General features: G+C 41.0%; 1 protein-coding gene across 41 annotated transcripts in view; it reads right to left on the bottom strand.

Moving 5' to 3' along the window:
• CACNA1C (calcium voltage-gated channel subunit alpha1 C) overlaps window positions 1-23,449 on the bottom strand; it is a 472,560-nt gene that overhangs the window by 82,280 nt on the left and 366,831 nt on the right. For 26 of the 41 annotated variants that reach the window (XM_040651842.2, XM_015286450.4, XM_015286591.4 and 23 more), the window contains 9 exons: window positions 20,704-20,911; window positions 19,791-19,911; window positions 17,713-17,827; window positions 16,527-16,647; window positions 16,346-16,415; window positions 9,411-9,543; window positions 7,680-7,809; window positions 4,165-4,224; window positions 268-374 (listed from right to left, as the gene is read on the bottom strand). In XM_040651842.2, coding sequence (XP_040507776.1) covers window positions 268-374; window positions 4,165-4,224; window positions 7,680-7,809; window positions 9,411-9,543; window positions 16,346-16,415; window positions 16,527-16,647; window positions 17,713-17,827; window positions 19,791-19,911; window positions 20,704-20,911 — 1,065 coding nt within the window. Of the gene's footprint in view, window positions 1-267; window positions 375-3,968; window positions 4,029-4,164; window positions 4,225-7,679; window positions 7,810-9,410; window positions 9,544-16,345; window positions 16,416-16,526; window positions 16,648-17,712; window positions 17,828-19,790; window positions 19,912-20,703; window positions 20,912-23,449 lie in introns of all 41 variants that reach the window. The other 15 variants (XM_040651957.2, XM_015286516.4, XM_040651935.2 and 12 more) reach the window with 3 other exon arrangements.

The following is a 23,449-nucleotide window of genomic DNA, read 5'->3' as shown; positions in this document are numbered from 1 at the left end:
AATGGACCAAATTTTTTGTTCTCATTTGATCTTGCAGGAAGATCCTCTATCCAGATCACTGGTATCATTCCATATCACTGGTAGTATTTCCCAGCCATTAGATCCCCTCCTGAGAATGAATTTTAATGCCTCGTGAATCATCTGAGAAAAGTGTCTTGAGGCTCATGAGAACAATCTTACCCAGATGAAATGATGAGACTGAGGTACCATCTCCCAACCCCACCCTACTGTCCCCAAAAAACAACAGGTTGCAAATAGCTCACTCACTGGATTCCAAAAGAGATGAGAGAAACGCTGACCACCAGCAGGTCTAAGATGTTGAAATAGTTTCTGCAGAAGGAGCCCTTATGGAGGAAAGCCCCGTATGCGGTCATCTGCAGGAAGGCACACGAAGACACAAACACACTTTGCCATTAGCATCCATTCAGAAACCAAACCCATCTGGTTGAGCTCAGAGTATAAATTTGGGTAGGAGTGGCATTTCTAACATAGCAGACTATCTACCCACAGGCCCCAGAGGAGAATTTGAGTCCCCATGGAAAGAAGAGAGAGTGAAGGTGACAGTAAGATAACTATGAAAGACCTAACTAGGGAAAGCCAATACTAGGTTTAGTGAGGAAAATATGCACTTTGAGTGCATAGAGTACGTAAAATTTAGAATCAGTAAAGCAGTAAAATGATTGTTTGCAAAAACTACTCCTTGCATTTATATGAGTTTCTCCTTTTCTTCAGTGGCAGAGGACACTTGTGAGTATTATGCTAACTATTATCTAAAGGCATCTTTAGCTGAACTGAATAAAAAGCATGAAATAGAAAGGGCTCTTTTGTGATGCTTTTTAACGCACAGCTGCAGTGGACAGTTGAGCTCTCTTCCTTCTGTGAAAAAAAAATAAAATAATAGAATTCCTAAGGGATTTAATGCTTTAGAGCTGAAGCAAAGCATTAGGCAGAATTTCTGTTCTCTTCGGTTTGCTCCTTCTGTTCAGTTCAATCCTACATCCTTTTTCCTACCACTACCTAGTTTCTTTCATTTTTTTATTTTACAAGAAGTTGCATTTTATCCTTGGTTTTCCTAAAAAAACCCAAGGTAATGTTCCTTGACATAGAGAGATTTGTTCATGGAAGAAGTCATTACGAACATCATCCAGCTGAAGGGAAAGATTTTAATTACTTTACCTGGGCTCTCTGCCCTTTCTGGGTACAAAGGGGTATTGAACACTTGCTGGTGCCGAGGAGGATGTCTCAGCTCCAGAACTGGATTAAGTGGCAGAAATGTTAATGTTATAAATAGAAATGGGTCTCAGTCACAGTGTCAGATCTAAACACTCCTGAGCTCACAAAAGTAAAGCCTTGACTTTAAATTTTAGAATGAGCTCAGTTTTAGAATATGACTAGATGGGTCTGACACAGTGAAAGAGGGTGAGGGCTTATTTTACCACCTACCTTAGCTTTGGCGACTGACGTAACATAATTGCTTTGAAGATACCCCATTCCCACAACTGCTAATCTCATTACCTGGGCTAGGAACATGGACTTCTAAATTTAGTCCTCTGATTCTCATCTAAGTTAGATGTCTATAGTAACCTGAAACAGACACCATGAGACTGTTCCCCAGAGATTGGACTGTTCCAACTGAGAAGTATGAACGAGAAATTCAACCTGGGTTTTTCTGGCTCCTGTTGATAGCTCAGGATGGCACAGCCTCTATTGGTTTCCAGACATGCCTACCTGTGACAACTGCAGTCAGAGGAGAGTGGAAGGGCACATGGTATATCAGATCACTTTTTTCACCAAACATTCATGACATCAGGGAACCAGCTATCAGTCAATCAGACAGAACTGAGAGGGGAGGAAGTATAAACTCTCGGCTTGGCTTAGAATTTATACTTATAAAGACATATTTGATTGGGAAAGGGGTGGGGGTGGGGTTCTTGCCATAACAAAGGCGGTAAAGATACCCTTTACTGGTTAGATTTTGTATGGCAATCTTGAAAGAAAGGAGACACCATTGAAATCAGGAGGGGAAGCTCTGCTGAATTTATGTTGCATACAAACTGTGGTTCTCTCACACCTGTGGAGATATATATATATTTACTGAGAAGACACCCAAAGAGTGCATAAACTATGTCTGCCTCCCACTTGGGCACTGAACAAAGCTCAGGATGCCGTATAAAGCCAAACAATAACTAACTTCAAAACACTGCAAAGTTGTTCACCTTGCTAACATTCATCAGACTCCACCATGGCAGTGTGAGTCTTGCGGGTACTGCCATCAACATGAGGTCAGATAAAGCTTGTTTCTTCACGGCCTTGATAATCACATAGTTATTTACTCTTTTGCTTCTTATTATTTACTCCATCTTTTCTGTTGTTCAAAAGATTTTGCTTAATACAAGGCAGCAGAGAAATGGGCCCTGAGAAACCAAGGACATTGTGAGGCAGAAACTACAGGATAAGAACAGAAGAATTTCTTAAATGTTGGTAGTACTTGCACCTCTCTCCCACTTAGACCTGGATAAAATCCAGGGATGCTGAGCTAAATCTTCTAAAGTTAACAGGAGGACATCGAGGAAGCTCAGAAATACGTACTATGCAGTACACTTCCCTGATGAAAGCAGAGCAATATGCCAGTGAATTAAGGTATGTTATGCTTTTCCTGAAGTCATTAGGAGTGTTACCATTTGCTTCAGTGGTCGCAGAATTGCTGCTGTAATTTCAGACAGGTGGGATGGTGTCCTGGTATAGAAAGCCAAGCATTGAACTATAATTTTTGTTTTAAATGTTGCTATTGAGATGTTCTCCTTTTTTGACAAGCCTATCTGATAGGCCTTGTGGTGTGTGCACGTTCACATTCATTGTGCAAACACAGATACACATGCCACAACAGCATAATGTGCATACCTCTTTGGAGAATATTATGGTTGTAGTGATTTAGAGTTGTATCAAAAGCATGGCTCTCTACAAAAATATGCATGGGCCATCCTACTTGCCAGCCTCCACTGTAGATACTGTTACCAGGGTCTTGAGCTGCAAGATCTGAGGAACTTGAGAGTACTACAGGGTACAACCACTGTACTGGTGCTTAGCACCAGCCAGATGAGAAAAAAAAAACAAACAAAAACAAGCTGCCAAGAGAACCTAGCATTTAGAAAGCCAGAACTTTGCCCAGTTACTGTTATTTAAATTATTAGCCTACAAATTTGAGACAACTAGAGTTAAGAGCAAGGCAGCCTATTTTTATTTTCTTCTGAGCTAAACCATTCTGCTGCACGTTTCCGTTGGTAGAGGGCACGTTTCCTGGGAAATACAAAGCCAGTTTGAAGAGGCACGGCAGCAGTTTTCATTTGCAGCCACAATCCTTTGTGTTTCAGTGATTTGTACTCTTGGTTATCTCTCCACACCTGAAAAAATAAGCTTATGCACTGTGCTCACTGGTGGAATGACTGCCTGGCTCCTATATTTGCACCTTGTAACCTTACACAAGTCATTGTCTGCTCTCTGGCCCAACCTCATGACTTGTGCAGAACTGAGACTTTCTCTTTGAGTTGTAGGACAAATAAGAGGAGTATGAGCTCAGGGTTCTTTGTACAGCAAATAAATTCTGTTTTGGAAAAGCTGGCCGGGGCAGTGAGAGCAATTTCTGGGGTGATGGCCTTTATCTTCGTCCTCTCCTACTTGTCATCCTGTCATTGCATTTCCCCTAAAAAGCATTGTGTTGATATAGGCCTTATTTTACAAGTTCACATCAGATTTTTAAGCAACTAGCAAAAGCATAAAACCAAAAGATAAGCAATCTTTTGTGCAGAGAGTAAAAGGAGTTAAAGAAAAAAAAAAAAAGCAACAGAGAGCAAGAGAAGGCAAAAGAGAAAGAAAGAAAGAAGTCAAGAAAGAAAAAAAATCAAGAAAGAAAGAAAGGAAGAGAGAGAGGAGAAAGAAGTAGAAATGAATGTATTGCTCAGATTGGTTACCTTAAGAATAATTTCTAATGTAAAGATACTAGTGAAGACATAGTCTGCATTGCCTAGGATCTGAAAAATAAGCACAATTGGGTTAGTTGTACTGAGCGTGACCCAGGAACAAACAGGCGTGTGTGTTAGCAACAGATAGTGGCAGAAAACTAGTAAGCTTGTGAACAGGTAATGGTAGAGAAGATGGGCACTTTACCTTCAGAGCAATTTCAATGGTGAAAATGACAGTAAAAACTATATCAAAATAAAAGAGAACCTGAAAAAACAAAAGGGAATAGGAGTGGGGAGGGTAGATCAGTGACTGGCCACTGGAATGGGAAATCACAGTTCAAAAGCAAATACACAAGTCTCTTAACAAGGGAAAAAGGAGGACTAAATGGAAAATGGTTTTGTAACGATGTCCTGTAGAGTACAGTGAAGGTCCTGATACATAGGACAAGCAGAGCGTTACATGAAATATTTTCTAAGTTACAATCCCATGAGGGCTCTGGAGGGAAAACAAGCTTTTGGTTGTTACTGTTGTAGGATTTTCTTTCTTTATTGGATATTTAGTCATTTCTTTATTGAATGTGATAAAGAGCAGACAATGTAAGGGTTTTTATTAAATAGATTTCCAAACTGAGAAGATGAGGATTTCTCGTCTCTCAGTGGAAAAGTTGAGCTTCCTTCTTCCTAACTGCCATTCAGGCTTGCTCTGTGTCTCTCAAAAAGGTGGAAAAAAACCCCAGACTGAAAATTGATGCACAAGCTCTCTTTTTTCTTTTTCTTCTACCCTGACTTTCCCTGGGTTAGAGAGAATTTGAAATGCTTTGCCAATTGAACAGAATCACTGTGACTGTAATTTAGCCATGCAACAAATGCGCCCAACTTACATCTTCCATCTTTCCATTGATATTCTGTAAAACAGGTGAGCTAAAACACTCATCATTCCCATCAGTTTAGATCAAGTGGTGGGCATAGCAGTGGCATGCATAGCAAACCACAAGAAGGGGCCCTCGAGTGTCACAGAAGGCAGCAGCAAGTCTGGAAGGGTTAAATGAATTGCAGAGGAACAGCATCAAGGATGGAGATGTCTTTCACTGCCCATTGATCTACACCTCACAAAGGTAAATGGGAACTCCTTTACTAACTAGTGGGACTAGCACTGAACTCTCTTCATTTCCAGCCTCCATCAGGAGTAGAAACCTGATTATTTTTCAAACTGAAGCCTCTACTGCTAAATCACTAACAAACATACTGAAGTAAATTATCCTCTCCCTTCTCACAGGTCTTAATTGTATCTAGGTGATTTTGCTCTAACCCAGGTGGGTGAATTCTTACAGCTTGGTACATCCTGGGCAATGAAGCAGCTACTGCAAACTAGAGGGTTATTTTAGATCATACTATTAAAGCATAATCCTAATCCAGACTAATTTGCAGACAATGAAGGTCAAATAGAGACATGTATAACCTACTGTTGGTATGTAACCTAAAAACCCTCGGGTCTCTACAGGATTTTTGACCCCAAGACTAATGCAGAAGTGGTTCTGACCTCTTCAGTTCTGGCATAGGCTCCATAATTCTTTGCAATTTAGAGAATTAAAAAAGGGCCATTTCAAGGATGGACAGGCACCAGTTGCATTCTATAATAATTTCCACACATTATAGCTGGAAATGTCCCCTCGTGTTGCTGCCTTATAGGTCCTGACATTTGGTTATTATATCAGCGGAATAATTTTATAATCAATGTGCTGGATTCATGAGTACTCTAAGGGTAGTTTGCATGACTCCACCGACATAAAGCGGCTATAAACTTGATTAAAGTGGATGATTACGCTGGGCCTGCAGCTGCTTTACATCACCAGAACACTGCAAAGCAGCTAGGACATGTTGGTGAACCTGCACCCAGAGCTGCAGCTCGTGAAGACATTCCATCTCACCTGTGTAACTGGTACTGTTTACCAGCAGGCACACCTATTCTCACCTAAATATATATTTAATCCAGAATATATTTAAAAAAATAAATCAAAAACAGAGAGACTACTGTAACTTAATGTTCTAGGTCTTGCTGAGGATTTGAAGGGTGCTTGACCAGGCTGGAGAGACACTTGCACAGACTTGCTGCCTGAGCCCTGTGTGACACAGGAGAGATGCAGCCACTAGCTCACCCCAGGGGAGATGCAGTACCCAGGCCTCTTTGTTAGCCCTTGCTGGAGGAGGTTCTCTCTATTCCTTCCAGCTCTGGGACAGTTTATGTCAACAAGAGCACTGGTCTGCAAGAGTCCTGATGCACAATGAATGCCTACTTATGCTTTTCCACAGTGAGGGCAGGACAGGTTTTTTGCTTTCAGCTTGCTTTCTTTCCCTCACAGGCACAGAGCAGACACAGTCTTACTGTCCTACTGCCAAACTGTAAAGGCAGACCACTTTTGCAACCCAAACATCTTGTCAGTGTCCCCTGGCATGACACATTTTAAACACACGTACCTGCAAAAATTAAACACAGAATTTCATGCAACATCGATGGGTTCAAATACACAAGATAACACTTTGCACTAAAACTTCAGCTCTTTTATTTATTACTTTTCTCTTATTTAAATCTCTGCTATAGATTCTGCAGCTGCTTCTGTTAGAATCCAATATGTCAGCGCTGATATGTACTGATGTACTTTTAGTCCTACATGGTGGGCACACTTGGCCATGTACAAGTAGATCATTACTGTCACATGTTGGGCTGCTATTCTGTACCTTCCTTCAGGAGGAAATGCAAAGCAACTCTGAGATCAGTTCAGGAATAAACTTCCATTAACACCTTCTCTGCATGCATCTATGCATTTAAATGTGTGCTCAGGCCAGGATAGTTCTGGGAAGTAGAACACTGAGCATTAAATTAAGGTCTTATTATTAAAAAAAGTAAAAAAAAAAAAAGTTTATGCCTAGCAAGCTCTTCCAGCATAAAGGCACCAAAATGCCACTGTAGACAGCAGAGATCAGAAGTCTCACATAAGGCTGCTGACACTTCTCATTTCTGCAGTGATCCCAGATTAATGGAAACTACCACTGGCAAAGCTAAGCACTGGGCATTTCAAAAGGCTAATAAGAATGGCCAAGAAAGAAAGTGAGAATATATCTCTGTGCTGAATGCCTTCCTCTTCTTCCCCTAGCTTGGACAGGAGAGGAACATGGCATATTTTCTGAGGATTATCTCAAATTTAGTGATGGCTTTGCAGCTTGCACTGAAACAGCCTGATTCTAACCTGAAGGACACCAATTTCCCCCAGAGTGACTGCATCAAACCCAAGAATTGTACTTCTGATTTACACCAGCGTGAACAAAGACAAAATCAGGCCCTGAGCTTTTTTAGTTAAAAAAAATAACGTGTTGGGAGAACAAATATTTCAAAGGGAACTTGCACATCTCCCAACACAGAATTCTCTGGACCTTAATTTTCCCCAGACCATTTTTAAAGCCTTTAATTCCAGTGAGCAATAATTTTGCTTTAGCCGTCTATCATTTCTTTTCCTCCAGACACTTCCAAAATTAACTTGAGGCCAAATTCTGCGCTGATTCATTTTCCCTGTATGTTCACACACAGTGTACAAAAGGCACAAACCAGGGCAGAGAGCCACTACCAACGCCTCTGATGCAGTCCTTTCTGTCTTAACTTCACCACATGATCTGCTTGTGCTACACTTTTAATACACAGCAAGGGAAGGAGTGTGATAAGCGTACTTGGTTCCTAAAGGAGAGGTGTCGGACGGGGTCCTCAGCTGCCAAGGAGATGCTGCTGAGCAAGATGAAAAATAGGATCAGGTTGGTGAAAATGTTATCGTTAACGATTCGATGGCAGTGGACACGGAACCTGAAAGAGAGAGGAGAGGCACAACTTTATCTCTCAGAGAACAGCAAGACCTGGGAAACATTCCCCTCTCCTCTTTAGCTGTCAAGCCTGGCCCTGGGGGATTGCTCTGCAAAGCAGCTTCACTCTATCCTGGCAGAGAACAGCATCCCAGGCAGTGGTGCTTTGCCCTGTTGGGTGCTCAGCAGCCTCAGCTCCCCATGTCATGCAGTGATGCACACAGGGGTAACTGGCTGCCTGCAGGACTCAAGCTTGGTGCTCCACTTAAATATGGTCTACAGCTTGCCAACCCAAAATTACATCATTTTCATTCATAGAAACGTTCCCCATTTGTTCCCCCCCATAGGGGGGAAGCAGGAGAAATGGGTTTGGGGACAAACAATATCATTCTGAGATGGGGCTAGATGGTCACAGGGTAGAAGACATGAGGGATCTACCTGTTAGCAGGACACAAATCTGGCAAAATGGCTATAGCTCAGGCAGCCATTTGCAAAGGGCTTCTGGGAGGTTATCATGCCATACAGGGAATCTACTAAAGCTCAGCCTAATATAAAGTGGTGGTGATCTTAGCGAGTAAATGGCCTGTAAGCAGTAGCAGTCTCCCATCAAAGAGTAGAAGGCTTACTTGATGCTACTAGAGCACCTTCCACACAATGATATCAGGATACGAGGAGTTAAACCTCATAACATTCCTATGCATAATTCTAGAGGCACTTCATTAATCTATTTAGCTCTACTTTTGGCTGTTGAGCTGCCAAGCCCCTGTTATAGCAATTTTACAGATGATTGCAGAGGTTAATATACTTTTTCAACAAGCAACAGTGGGTGGGTGGCAAAGCCGACATTAGAGTCCATGAGTCCCAGTCATCATCAGTCTCTCTCTGTTGCACATGCCAAGGAGAAGTGCCACAAGCCCTGCTGTGGGAAGACAAGCTCTGAATTCTTTTAGGCCTTTACAGTCCTGCCTTGCTCTGAGGCTATGTTTGGTGGCAAAGTCTCCAAGGGAGATGTTGGGATACATGGCACTGCACAGACCACTTGATCAGTGAGCTCTTTCCTGCACCCTTAGAAAGATATATTCTCATGCCATAGTTCAGCCCAGCTCCACTCATGGTGCTGGTCTCACACAATGGCACTGGAAACAGAACTGGAGTAATGTCAAGCCAGGCTGCCTGGAGGAGACTGGGGGAAGATGGTGAAGAATATTTCTCCTCAGACTCCACTCAGAGCTGAGGATTCTTGCCCTCTTTGTTTCTTTTCTTGCATGCTCATTCTTGGTGAGTGGGAATATGCAGAAATGCGAAAACTCCCAACTGGGAGTGAATTTTGAGCAGCTGTTAGGACAAGAAGCTCCTACCTCATGCTTGACTGATTGCATGATGACTTGCTTACATGGACCTGAATTTGCTGGGGAGTTCCAATTGCTGGCTTCCCTCTGAATCCCCTATTTTCAAAGCTTTTATCATTTGTGTCTTCAATTGGACTTGCAGGTGCTCTGTACTCCTACTGAATATCATCAGAGGGCTTTCTACATTTGTGCTTACATGGAGATTTCATGCCAGAAATCTCTCCGTCTTGTTACAGCTGAGCAGCATCTTAAATACCTGTTGTTAGGACTGAAGATGAAAAAAGCGCTGGCATCAGGCATGGGGACAGCCTTTTCCTTGAGGTGCAGCTCAGACATTGGGCGAGGCCGAGGGCCGACAGGCATCTCAGGTTCTTCCTCATCTTCCTCTGCTGCAATAAATATTTTTATTATTTCACACAAAATGCTTTATGTCATGCAAAATACAACCCCTCATGGAGTGCTGGGACATTTGTTTCTATCGAAATAAGAGCTACTAGCTTAGAACCATAAAAATAGGATGATGAAAGACTGAGGTTTATTGTCCATTTCCCTCTTCTGAGGCACCAACCACTGCCCTGGGCCTATCCTGGCAGATATTGATCAAGACTGTCTGTAAAACCATCAATGCTGAGAAGTCCACAATATCCTCACAAGAGTCTCTTCAGATGCTTCATCGTCCTTTCTGAAAAATACCTTTCCCTAGTGATTATTTTTAGGCTTCCTTGCTGTGGTCTGAATCCATTACTTATTTTCTTATCGTCCGTGGGTACAGAAAAGAGAGAATTCCCTTCCTCTTGCAGAAAGCTTTTACATGCTTGTTTCTGCCAGGCTTTCTTGTTCTTAGAGAAAAGCAACAGTCTTTCCTGAGATGCTGTGTTCTCTAGATCTCTGATCATTCTCACTACTTTCCTTTGGATTATCGGCAGAATTAACCTGCGGATGAGGCCTTACTAGTGCAAAGGAGAGTTAACTATTTCTTGTATCTTATAATGCCATTTTGCTGTTTAAATGCTTTTCATGGGCACTTATTTCCATTATGGTTTTGTGTTAATTTGCTACCACTTTTTGGTTTGCATGAACCATAGACTCTTTACAATACAGTGGTTACTCAGCTTGTCACTCCCCTTTGCATTTATGCTGCTGATGATTCCCAAGAGTGGCACTTTGACCTCATCCCTATTGAACTGCACCTTATTGTCTTCAGACTATTCCTCCAGTTTATCAGCATTTATTGTAATCCTCTTTGCAAGCTCTCCATGGAGCCATTGCTGCACCCAGGCTTGTGTTTTGATGAATGCATGTATGCCATAAAGCAAACATGGAGCACAGGTACTTTAACACACACCTATTAGAAACCCTTAAAACTACCTTCTTTCAGTATTCAGTGGGGAGAAGAATAAAAAGGCAGGTGAAAAATCTGAGCCTCTTGAACCTGATGCCTATGGAGCAGAACTCCAGGCCCTGCACAGACCAGTGAGAACACTCAAGGAAGAAATTGCAGAGATGGGAACTAAGTGGTAGGTGAAAGAGAGCCTCCCACCTTTGAGGATTTCTTCTACCTGCTGAAATCAGAAGCTTTTTTGTAAATGACACAATGGGATTTTGCTTTTTTTAAAGTTCACAATCCTCTCACCTAATTAGCAAGACAGGAAGAAATATTTCAAGAAGTGAGTCTGACAACTGATTCATCTTCCAGTCAATGCAAAGAAGGAAACTGTAGTTAAAGGGTTTATCTTAACTCCATAATGTGAGATAAATTCTAGGAAAAGCATGTTCCTTCAGGGCCAGGTATGGCACTTCATCTGGTAATGGACATATCAAGAAGAACAGATGAATCAGTATAGATCCTAATGTCAGAGATGGGAGAAAAGTGGCTTTTTCAATGCATGTCTTTATCGCATGAAAATAGGATTCTTTCTTTACATTTCTAGTAGCAAGTGTTTGGCTCAAGTTCGCTTGTTAGATTTTTGGATATGTTTGATCTGGTACACAGTCTGCACTTTTTAATATGGGCTATTTTTTAACAGTTCAATTTTATGTTGTAACACACTTAATAATACCCATTCTACAGGTTTTATTCCTTTTGAAGTACTTTTGTGAATAGTACTTGAGAAAATTGTGCTAATATTCATATTTATATAACATTACAATACTTTACACTTGCACCTTTTATCTACAGATGTCAAAGTGGATTGACAAGGAGTGGGGTAAGCAAATTCTTTCTTCTTTAACAGTCTGGAATACCAATGCCCATAATCATGTAGGATGTTTGAGAGCTCTCACTTAAAAGACTATTATTCTGAGCCCCAATTCTGTACCATCACTGTTAGATCTTTTTTCTTTTTTTTCTTTTTCTTGAAGCAAGCTTTACTTAAAGTGGTTTTTTTTTTTTCAAATGGGTATAGGAGAATGCCTCTGGAAAATGGACTCAGCAGAAGGACTGGCCCCATGAAGACTATAAGGAAGACTGTTTCTCTCCTCTTTCTCTTGTGTCTGCTTAAAGCAAGAAATATATTAATGACTTTGGCAACCACATAGCTGCAGACTGGAAAACACATTGAGTTCCTCAGTTATGGAGAAAGAATAATGTTCTAAATGTTTTTCATTTAAAGTAGGGTCTAGGGCACATAAGAAAGGAAAAACTGGGACTCAAATACAAAACATTATTATAGCATCAGCTCAGGTCATTGTGTAAGCTATCTACCAGTATAAAAAAACAGTATATTGCACAGGTGTCAGCATTCATACAAGCAAAGGTCAACACGGTACTCATAAGCTGTCTGGGAAGCACATCAACTGCAATCCTACACTTGTTCTTTGACTATTTTCTATAGCTAAGGTATACCACTGTTTAAAAAGTGACTTTTCCATTCAAGCCTGCCATGAAACCATGAAGAAACAAGACTCAGAGTTGCCAAGTTGAGATCTAGTTTGGAATTCTTCTGAAATTCAAGAAAACTCAAAACTGGGACTGCCATCTTGAGTTATACTTCATGAGAACAGTTACATCCTTTGGTTGTGAAGGGCACACATAAACTACAGTGAAGCATCAGTGATAGATTCAATGGAGAGGATTTTTTTTTTCATCTATACAAAGACCAGAGCTGTCATGTAAGGACACTGCTTTGTTTCAAGCTTCCATAAATCATCTCAAGCCTTCATCTGACCCTCATTTGATGTTCTGAATTCTTTGTCTGTTTCTGTACCAGACCGCAGGACTTGCTCCCTGTCTTCCTATAATAAACATGTCATCATAATAATCCCTCTAGTGTACACAAATCTCTGGAAGGAATAATCTCTCCATCCAACTAAGTGGCTAGGTGCACTGATGAGCTGCAAGTACACACTGTATTCTGGGGACTAAGAGCAACACTGTGCTGCAAAAATATTCAGAAGAGGTTATTGAGAAAACTCTAGTTGAGGCAACAGAAACTAATAGGAAATTCAGCAGGGTAAATTCAAAGAATAAAGGGAAAACAAATGAAGCGACCATTTCAGTTGTTTCTGAACACCGAGTTGGTGTGAAGGATATTTTCCCAGGAGGGCTGCATTTAGCTGCACAGCACCTTCTATAGCACGGTAAACACCAGGAGGATTTGGGGCTGATCTGATGGTCAGAAGAGAACAGATGAAGGGACAGTGGTACGCCTGGGGACTGGAAAATTCTTGCTTGCTAATGCCAGTGAGGTTCTTGGAGTTTTGCTCCTCAGACCTGCCTACATGAGATGTGAAATGCCACTTCTGCTCCAAGAGGGCACTGGTGCTTCTAAGCTTTGTGCTGCAGAATGGAGTAGATGACTATGGTAAACTGTATATCTAACAAGAGAATTGCAAAACTTTGCTCCATCTGAACCTTACGGTGACTTCCTTGAACACTGAAGGAAGTGGTCAGGTTAACTGCATGAGCCATTAGAAATAATTTTCAGCAAAAAGCTATGATTTTCAGAGAGTTGAAAAAGAAAAAAAAAAGACAAACAAAAAAACAAACAAACAAACAAAAAAAAAAACAATCCCAAACTGTTCACAATGAGTAGAAAAACAATTCTACAAATATGCATGTAGGCCTCTTTAGAAATTACATCCTACAATGGTAAATAACCAAGATGCTGTCCCTTTGCACTGATACCACTTTAGGAGACAGAAGACAACCTAGCACACATCTGCATGCCAGTCCAAGGATTGGCATCCCAAGACAGGACTTTAAAAGTGTTTTTACTTTACTTCCTGCCCTCTAATTCTACACGTCTACAGATAGAAAATCTATAACACAGATTGTAGATTTGGTTTTTGTCAAACATTCCACATGCTAGCCTATTTCTACATTTTCTATAGAAGGTAATTGAAATATAATTCTAGTATCAGTAGGCTTAAATTTGCTATACAGTATGTGTATCTTTACTTTAAAAAATATAATGGTCTACAAATTCAGGCTAGTTGAGAAACAGAAACAGAACTGTTTCAGGATGCTTTAATTTGTTCTTGCAAGTGAAGATTCTTTAAAACACATTAGTAACTGGGGATAGGTGTGCAATGAATGCCCTGCGTCTACAGAGGTGCTTAGAAGTTTAAATCCAGAGTGGTCTGCCTTAAAAAATATCAAAAGTGAACTGTATTTTATGGTGTCGGAACAACAGTCTACTCCTGATCAACAGGCTACGAATATGGATGAATATGAGTACAGCAAATTCACTTTTTTTTTGTTCTGAAAATGAAATGCAGTGAACAGTTTTCCTTTCTGCCTGTCTGAAACTCTCATTCATCTATTTAAAGTGAACTATTGTGTCTTTTTTTACCCTATCACATCAACCTATTAAGAGACATTTTTTAGGAATCATAGAATAGAAGAGAATGTAATTTATTACCTATTACAGTCTGTTATATAATCATAGAAATGAAGAAGGGCAGAGCAAGAAGAGATCACACATGGCCAAATGTCTGCCAAGCTAGGATCAACTAACTATTATATCTAAGTCTTTTCTGGCAGATACTTCTCTGACCTGTTCTTAGCCACATTTGGTGATGCTTGGTTTCCACAGCCTTCTTCACAACCTTTGAGAGCCTCACTACTAGAAAATCTTCTCCTGGTGCGAACCTGTTAATTCTCCTAACCACAACAGAGATTGATATTATTTCCCTCCTTCCTGTAACAACCTTTTATGCATTTGAAACTGCTTCTCCTGTCTTCCCTAGCTCAAACAACCACATTTCTTTCAATCTTAGTTCAGTTTCTCCTTGTGTTGCTTTCACTATGCCCTTCTAGATTCTTTCCAATTCAGCTCCACTTCTCTTAAGTAGTGCACCCAAAATGAGATAGTATCTCAACAGACTTTCTCAATTGCTAAAAGACGAAAAGAGTTGTTTTACTTTGGTTAGCCTCCACTGGCCTGTTAGAAGAAACCCGTAAATGGACTAAAGGGTCAAGTTTTCACTGTTTATAACTACTTGTTTGCCTTTTGAAAGGTGGCAATATGTTATTGGCTTCTGCTGAGCTTGTGATTACAAGATTCAAATTGTTTTCTCAAGGACTGTTACCTAACTACTGTCACCTAAGATCCTTTATTTGTGAGTTGTTTATTCCTGCCTATGTAGAGCCTGGCACTTTCAATTTTATTTAGACCATTTATCCAGTTCCTCAAGAGCTCTTTGAATTCTAATGCTGCCCTTCAGTATGCTTTCTGTCCCTCCTAGCTTCATGTCATGTGCAAATGTAATAAGCATATTTCCTTTTCCATCACTCAGGTCATTAACATTGAACTGAACTGAACTCAGGACAGGCCTTTGGGTTGTAGAACCTCATTTGGGTTATTGCTACTCTCCACGTACAGAGTCTGACCAATTTATCTCCCAATCTTCTAGACCATTTTTTTTTTCTAGCTGGCTTATGAGAATGTTTTGAGACATTCAGAACCTTAGCAAAGTCAAAGCATATATCTACTTCTTCTCCTCTGTCTTGTCAGCCCCTTTTAGAAGAAAATAAAAGTGGCTTAACGTGATTTGTTCTCAGCAAATCCACGTTCCTTCTTCTTAGGAAGTCTTCTCCTTATCTTGCAGTGTTGTATTTGTTTAGTCATTTGTTTCAACACTTTTCCAAGAATGGAAGTCGAACTGACTAGTTTATTCCTCTGCTCCACCACTCCTACCCACCATTTTAAAGACCTAACCTTCAGGAATACTCAAAGTAAAACTACTCTGTGTTTCGAGATTGCTTCACTCAATTTTATATAAAGTATTTGAGGATGAAGTTCATCAGGTCCAAATGATCAATTCTAGATTGAGTTTAAACCTTTAGAATCATATTAATAAAGTTACATTGACTTTTTTGATTAAAAAGTTCTAAAAGGCATTCAACACTTTTACCTTCATGAGTATCTGTTGTGGATCTTCCCTGACACTGAATACTGAAAAAATAGACTGAAAATGTACCTTTAATCATGTAATGTGTGCTTTACAGAGAATCATATCAAGTACCACTGACCACTGCAAAGGAAACATAGGCAAGTAAAGAGTCACTAGCAAGGAAGGGGATTCCCTCTGCTCTGCTTTTCTGAGGCCCCATCAGCCACACTGAATCCAAGCCTTGTGCTCCCAGAACAAGAAAGACATAGAGGCATTGATGCAGGTACAGAGGAAGCCAAGAGGATGTTCAGAGGACTGGAGCACCTCTCCAACAAGAAAGGTTGAGGGAGCTGAGCTTGTTCAGCCTGGAGGAAATTCTGGGGAGACCTTGTAAAAGCCTTCCATTTTTTAAAGGGGCTTAAACGTAAGGATGAGGAGGGGGAGGGGAAAGACAAGAGGCAATGGTTTTAAACTAAAAGGGAATAGGATTATATTAAACAAATACATTCTTCACTCTGGAGATAGTGAGGCACTGGGACAGGCTGTGCCGCGAAGTTGTGGATGTACGGTCTCTGGAAGTGTTCAAGGCCAGGTTGGATGTGGCTTTGGGAAACATGATCTAGTGGAATGTGTCCTACCCCTTGGCAGGGGGTTTAGAACTGGATGATCTTTAGTGTTCCTTTCAACCCAAGCCATTCCATGAGTCTACAGATCTAATTGCATCACCTTCTCCCATCATGAAGACATTGCAAGATCAGCTTGCTTGCTATCATAATTTGGCTCTATGTGCACTAGAAACTGGAACTTTTTTCTTTTTTTTTTTTTAAACAGGAATAAGAGAAAACAGAGAGATACCTGGTGCTTCTGTTGTGGGATATGGGCTCTTTTCTTCATTTTCGTTTGGCTGATAGTCATCCATGTTGATCTAACAGAAACAGAAGAAAAAAAGACTCAAACAAAGCAGAGCGTTTTCATTCCCCTAGAAACTCAAGCTGTCCACACAATCTCTGCATAGACTGTGGTGCGAGCAGCAGACCTTCGTAGCAGGTGGGGATTCTCCATCAGCAGTGATTGATTTCAGCTCAATTTTCTCCTCCTTTGTCTCCTCCTCCACAGCTGTTTTCTCTATCTCCTGTTTCTTTTCAGGACTAGCAGTCCTAACAATTTGACAAGATAAAAAGAAAACAGTTACAAAGGTGAAAAGCTGTTTCATGTAGTACAGCACACACCAAGAGAATGATCAGCTGACTGGTACCTCTGTTCTGAGTCCAGCTTACATTTCAGGGGCTCCACCTCATCCTCTTCTGCTCTAATTACATATAGTATTCTTTTACTTTATAGCTTTCTCAATGGCATGTGTTTATATATGTGTATGAGAGTGCACATGGAGAAGTAGGTGACTGTGTTTTTGTGTGCACACATGTTCTAGGTATGTGACTAGGTATCTTCTCTTTGTTCACTCAATAAAAATGGCATGAAATGTTTTCAAACCCTGTTTTGTGGACTTGCACTTGGATGCCTACAAAGTTTTGCCGCTCACTGCACTTCCAGAGCCAAAGAGGCTCTCCTGACAGGAGACACAGCAGAAAGCTCTGCACAAAGGATCCCCTCCAAGTAGCCCAGAAGCAAACTGAAGTAACTAGTTAGGAAAGACTTCCCCATGGCTGCCTACAGGGAATGACAGAGAAGCTCTACATCCAGCTCATGCCTCCTGAGAGTATGCAGAAATACTAATAAAACTAGACAGAATTTTTCTCCAGTGTATGACATAAAAAAAGAAGGAAGTCACTGGATCTTGTGCCATGGGAATCTGAAATTTTTTCTTGCTTTGTGGTCCAGAGCAATCAGGAGATAATAGGGATATGCAAACAGTACTGTTACACCAATACTATTTCGTACTCATTAACTACTGATGCCCTGAAATCTCACTAGTCACTCAGCCTTTCTCTCTTCTGCTCACATCATTGCAATTGTGAGATTCCCAACTCCCAACACCTTCTTGTCCTTTAGTTTGAATTATTTTACTTAAAATATATATACATAATTGTATATATATACAATCATATATACAATTACATTAACCATATTTATGTAATCTATATACACACAGAAAATTTAAACATATTACATACTTGCACATATATATAAGCAAAATGCATTAGGTTCTATATATGGATACATATACAAGTGCATGCTTTTGAGGTGGATGCATATGGATTTACCTAGCTAGTTTTTTCCTTTCTTTTTCCTCTTCCTCTTCCTTCTGTGCAGATGTTAAACTCTCCGCATCAGCAAGGTTGTCCACAGCAATGGCCAAAAATACATTCAGCAGGATGTCTGTGTGCTACTTAAAGAAAACAGGCTTTGAAAACTGCAGAACAACATTATACCGAAGGTGTCTTAATTGAAATTTTTTAGCAACCTGTCATCAGATCTCTTGGATTCTCCAAACTTCCAATTCACACAAATGTTCAGGGTGCACATATTGAGCATGACAAACCTACACCTTCCAACTAAATGTCTAACACACTGTGTAGGGTTTCCAAAATTTCACAATGGAATGACTGATAGAAAAGATACAAGTCCAGATTAAACCTTTAGATTTCAGTTTTTGGTTTCCATAGAGTCTTGCTTTACGCAACAAATTCCACTGAAGGATAAGGGGAGCCCTGGATGCCTTGTATCTTTGAAGGTGATGGTCATTTCTCTTAAAGAACTCTCACATTCAAGATCCTCATAGCATTAGGCACCTGGGATTTCCAATTTTGGCCCACGTACTTGAGTTGGACAACCTCATTATAGCCTTTCCCACAGACATATGTAGGTTTTAAGGACAGTAAGGATAGCGCTATCATTAGCATTTCTGAGGGGAACAAAAGAAATTCATTTAGTCTGAGTATTAAGGGATTGGGCTGGCAACTCCGCCGTCTCCTAGCAGAGAGCCTACGCATGGAAGCTGCAATATAAACTAGTCATGCACATGTTGCTGAAGGGTAAGTAATGACAATTGCTTTCTTGTCTTGCCAGTCAGTGTTAAGATCTTGTGTTAGAGATTTGAACACCAGATTCTCACAAAGATTTCTTTTGAGTAAGTCTTTTTACGGCATCAGTAAACTCCAGTTTAAGGCTTAGTCTGGAAATACAGCCACTCCTCTCCCGAAGCTCCAAGGTCTAATGTCTACAAAGTCATCCAGCATGTGGAGCTGGCTCACATTTTCCTCTGCAGTTCACAAGGAGATCCAAATTGTAGCTTTTTAAAAGCTGTCAGGCAGACAGCCTCCCTTGACCTTCAGATAACTGGAATTGCACCATCTCACTTTGAAGAGAGGGCATGCAGGTCAACCAAAATGTCACATAACAGGGTTTGAGAGACCTGAATTATGAAGAAAAGTTGGAAGAGCTGGGCTGAAACTACAAGGTAGCTCTATAGAAGAATCAGTACAAAAAGAAATGTCACCTCTGACACATGAGGGCTATTTATTAGGGAAACAGAAACTAAACATGAACAAATATGGAGCAGACTGAGATACGGTAATGCACCATGGCCCTGTGTTCGATGCAAATTCCTGTGAAAGGACACTCACAGCCTAATCATGCAGTGTGCTCTGTGCCTCTGGGTTATGTACCGTGCCCTCACTTCACCTTGAAGCCAGGGAGAACAAAGTTAATACCATCTCAGGATAGTAGATAACAGACTACGTGATCTTCTGTTTGAAGATCAAACACATTGCAGTAAGTGAAATGGAACAGGGTTCCTGTTCATTTATATGCGAGTTAATATATGATCTCACATAAATCAATTGTGTCAAACATATGTTACTCCTATTACAGAGTTTGCATCTAGCATATTGTATATTACACATATTTTTATTCCACATAAGGTTTGGATGAAAGCAAATGGAACATGTTACTGAAATGGCAATTAAAGCAAAAATACACAGTAAGTACAGCAGGTAGACAGAGAGATTCCTTTATAAGGAAGGCAGATAAGAAAGACCTATGGGGGAATCAGCGGGAATAAAAAATAAAAACACTAAACATCCAAAGGTACTAAATAAAAGGTGGCATGCAGAACAAGCATGTAGCTGGCTCTTATAAATGTTTATATGCCTGAAGGCTTAGCACTAGCTAAGATTAAATAAACTTGTTTAACTTTCGGTAGTGCAAAGGCAAAATCTTGAGCTAGGGAAAAGGTGAAGATGTAAGGTCCAAAATTAATTACTTTCTGACACAGCAAAAGTAATAAATGGTGACTTTAAATTCAGCCCCATTTGGAGAAAAGAGTAGCATCAAAGGATACAGTTCCCACAGATGAAGAGGATGATGAAGTAAATACAGACCAACATTCCTGGAAAAGAGGGGCCGCCATAAGCCATGATCCCATCATACATCACCGAATTCCAGTCCTCCCCAGTCAGGATCTAAATGACACATTCCCACCAATAAGGGATACAGTGTTAGACCACACAGAGAATTTGAAAACCCCGTTAACAGAAAGATATTGACTATCCTAGAGATTACCCCCTCCCCCAGGATGGCTGGAAACTCTGGCTGTATCCATTTAGCAAATTAAAAACAAAATGAGAGAATGCAAAAAGGGCACTAGGACTGTTAAAAAAATGGAGATGTCCCCTTGCAGACTGATTGCTGAACCCGAATGGCTCCCAAAGACATCTTTGTTTAAGTCTCCCCACCTCACCTTGGCACTTCCCTCCACATCTGTTGTTTCAGACAAGCTGCACAACTACAGCACTGAGGACAGCACTCAGCACAGCCCTCCCTGACACATCCCTTCACCTTGTGTGTGAAATCACGTTCCTGATGCTCTTGGCTGATCGCTCTCAAAACTGCAGTCAGCTTGAAAGCTATATAATTTCTTCACTGGTGCAGTGAGCACATATTTGTTCCCCTGTACTGTGGAAGGGAGGACAGCCACAGGGATGGGCTCTGACTTGCAGTCAAGGTCATGGAACATGGCAATGGCCATTCTCATGTACTACTCTGACAAGCCCTGATGGCTTTATGATATTTCCCCACTTTGGAAGGGAGTACCCCTGTGCTGGCAGCATGGTGCCTTGCTCCTGGAGCTATTAGAATGGTGCACAGCCTCAGAGACTACCTGGCTGTAGAAGAAGGATGCAGGACCTACTGTCTGTCTCTCCCCATTTAAAGCACAATATCTTGGTCCCATCTGGACCTGCTCATGCTCTTACCTGAAACACAGTGAGGAGGGACTGGGGGAAGTTGTCAAATGTACTCCTCCTGGTCTGCATTTCATCAAAGTTAAACTTGCCCCCAAAAAGCTGCATCCCCAGCAGTGAGAAGATGATGATGAAGAGGAAGAGGAGCAGCAGGAGGGAGGCAATGGAACGGACTGAATTCAGGAGTGAAGCCACTAGGTTACTCAGGGAGTTCCAATATCTGGGAGAGAAAACAGAAGTGGTTAACATTTCTTCACTCCAAGACAGGTGCTCCTGGCCTGCACAGGATATTGGTTCTGGCTGCCTCCTGTGTATAAGCAGGCATTTCCAAATACCCTGTTAAGCAGTGAATCATTGATGTACTTCCCTAAGATAATGAGATCTACTGCAGCTAATGAGTAATTTTACTACCACACGTGTACATTCCCTCCACCCCCACTTGATGTGCACACCCAGAAGATTATTGCAGCACTCTCCATCTAAGTCTCTGAAAATCTTATATCAATATACGGTGATTAGTTCTTGCCGCTTCAGTGAGTTACATTCTAACCAACCTCATTACAACACTCACAGATGTTATAGCATGCCAGAATACCTCACTCCAGAGAATGGCCTGCAATAAGTAGCAGGAGCAGATGGGGAAACAGTTTGGATACAAATACAAACTTGTCCAAAATATGGTGTGATTGTGCACTTGGGCTCACACAAAGACAGAGGTTGCTAAGCCTTCTGGAACGGAGAACGAGGAAGATACTCAAGGTCCTTCACATACTGCAACACTTGTTTTATATGGACCCTTAAAGGGAGACTCCAGATCTACACCCCTAATGGCCTCAGTTTTCTTTGCTCACTATCACATCTATTTTTGGGTACTAAACCCTTCATAATTTCTCAGGTAGGCTGCAGAACATACTGGAGGGGCTTAGAGCTGGGTTCAAATACAGCTGGCCAAGACATCTCCAGGATCCCTAGGACAACAAAGCACCAGCTGATCACAATAACCAAAATCAACAGATTTTTCTTTTGCTCTCTGGGTCTGACAGAAATTTATTGGATATGACTGTGGTGAAGTCCACTTAGATCAGCTACTGAGAAAAGGACAAATGACCTATGACCAGGCAATTGAGACTCCTGCTTTTTGAGCAGCTACCATTTGATAGGGAGGATGGCTAAGATCTCTCATTGTACTCAGGTTTATGCCCAGATCTGACTGATGCATGATGCAGAGACAGGATCTTCTAGCCCCTTTGGTCCCATTTAAGGATTCAAAGAGCAAGTAGCATGCTCTACTCTAACGTGTCAGTTTGCTTGCTTACCTTTGCCAACCAGCAGAGTAGACATGTGTTGGTAAAATGCTACCTTTTTGTGAAGAATTGACCACATTGCCAATGAGGCAACTTCCACTTCACCCTAGTATCTGCTCAAACATTTTTATCATACTGTTTAGTATGTCATGAACACTTCTACTGTATGTACTTTTGAGTTTGACAGATATTTCAGACTAGATTTAAGATTAGCTGACATCTCCCAGTCACCTGATTTTGAGTACAACCTTGGGTGGCTTGCACAGGCCAGCAAGCCAGTAATGTTTGTGACCTCTAAGTCGCTAAGTCTTCCTTCTAGCATCATCTTTTGTGCCCTCCTACCGTGATCTGAGATCACAACATGGTTGACATCCTCCACTCCCTTCTCCAAAAGCTTTTAACAGTGAACACTTCTCTCCTTAGAAGACTGAACTTCTAGATGTATTTTGCTTGGAGAAGGAGGCTCTATTTTAGAAGGATGTCAGACATCCTTCTATGAATGCTATGTCTAGCATTCTTACTTCTTGGAGGAGGTCGGATAATTCTACATACAAACCTGTCTTTTCTGAAGGCAACATGGTGTAGATACAAGGATTATTAAAATCCCACTGAAATGAATATTTTCAAATGCCAGGGTAAAAAGAAGGCTTTTGTTGTCTCATGGCAGACAAATATTCAGGGGGCCCAATTACTTTGCAAAGGTTAGCAATCTGACCTGCAGAGGGACTGCCATGTCCTCTGAAGTTCAGCAACTAGTTCATCTCCAAGTGCTGAGCTTCAAAGAGAACTGTGATGTTTTCCCTCCAGCCCTGCTTCAGCACTTCAGAGAAAATCAGAGTGATTTAAAAGCTTAACTGCAATTAAAGAGTTGAGCATTGTAAAACTAAGAGCAGAGGTAAGGGCATGGAAGTTGTGGGCTCGGTGCCACCAAATGTCTAGATTGAATGTGCTAGGTAACAGCTCACTATGTTTGTGTTTATGCTTACAGTTCACAACATTCATGCTGTGGGAGGAAGAGAAAATGACATAGGAAAAGGGAAAAATAATTTCTGATGAAACTGGACTGAATTTAGCACGCTCAAAACAGAAACTGGTGGGGTCTAGAATATCACCAAGCCCTCCAATGTCAGTCAGGACACACATGCCCTTAACAGACATACAGTAAAGCTGTTACCCATCTGAACAATCTCAATGACTTGCTTTAAGCTTAAGTGTCTTGCTATCTTACAGCACAGCTGCACAGACTTTTATCAGCTCTGCAATTCTTACAAATGGCTCCATATCTGAGATTCAGTTTCCTCTGTAACTAATCAACGTTAGAGCAATTAATGGAGATGACCTGATGATAAGCTTAGTGCTGTTTTTTTTCTGTGCTCTGAATGCTAGCTAGAAATACAGCACCATTAGAAAAGTAAACAAACCAATAAAGAAGTGGGGCAAAAAAAGAAAAAGGA

Source organism: Gallus gallus, chromosome 1 (genome assembly GCF_016699485.2).
Source record: "Gallus gallus isolate bGalGal1 chromosome 1, bGalGal1.mat.broiler.GRCg7b, whole genome shotgun sequence".
NCBI classification, from domain to species: Eukaryota; Metazoa; Chordata; class Aves; order Galliformes; family Phasianidae; genus Gallus; species Gallus gallus.
Note: the sequence above shows the minus strand (reverse complement) of the source record. Positions and strands in the feature narration are given on the sequence as shown.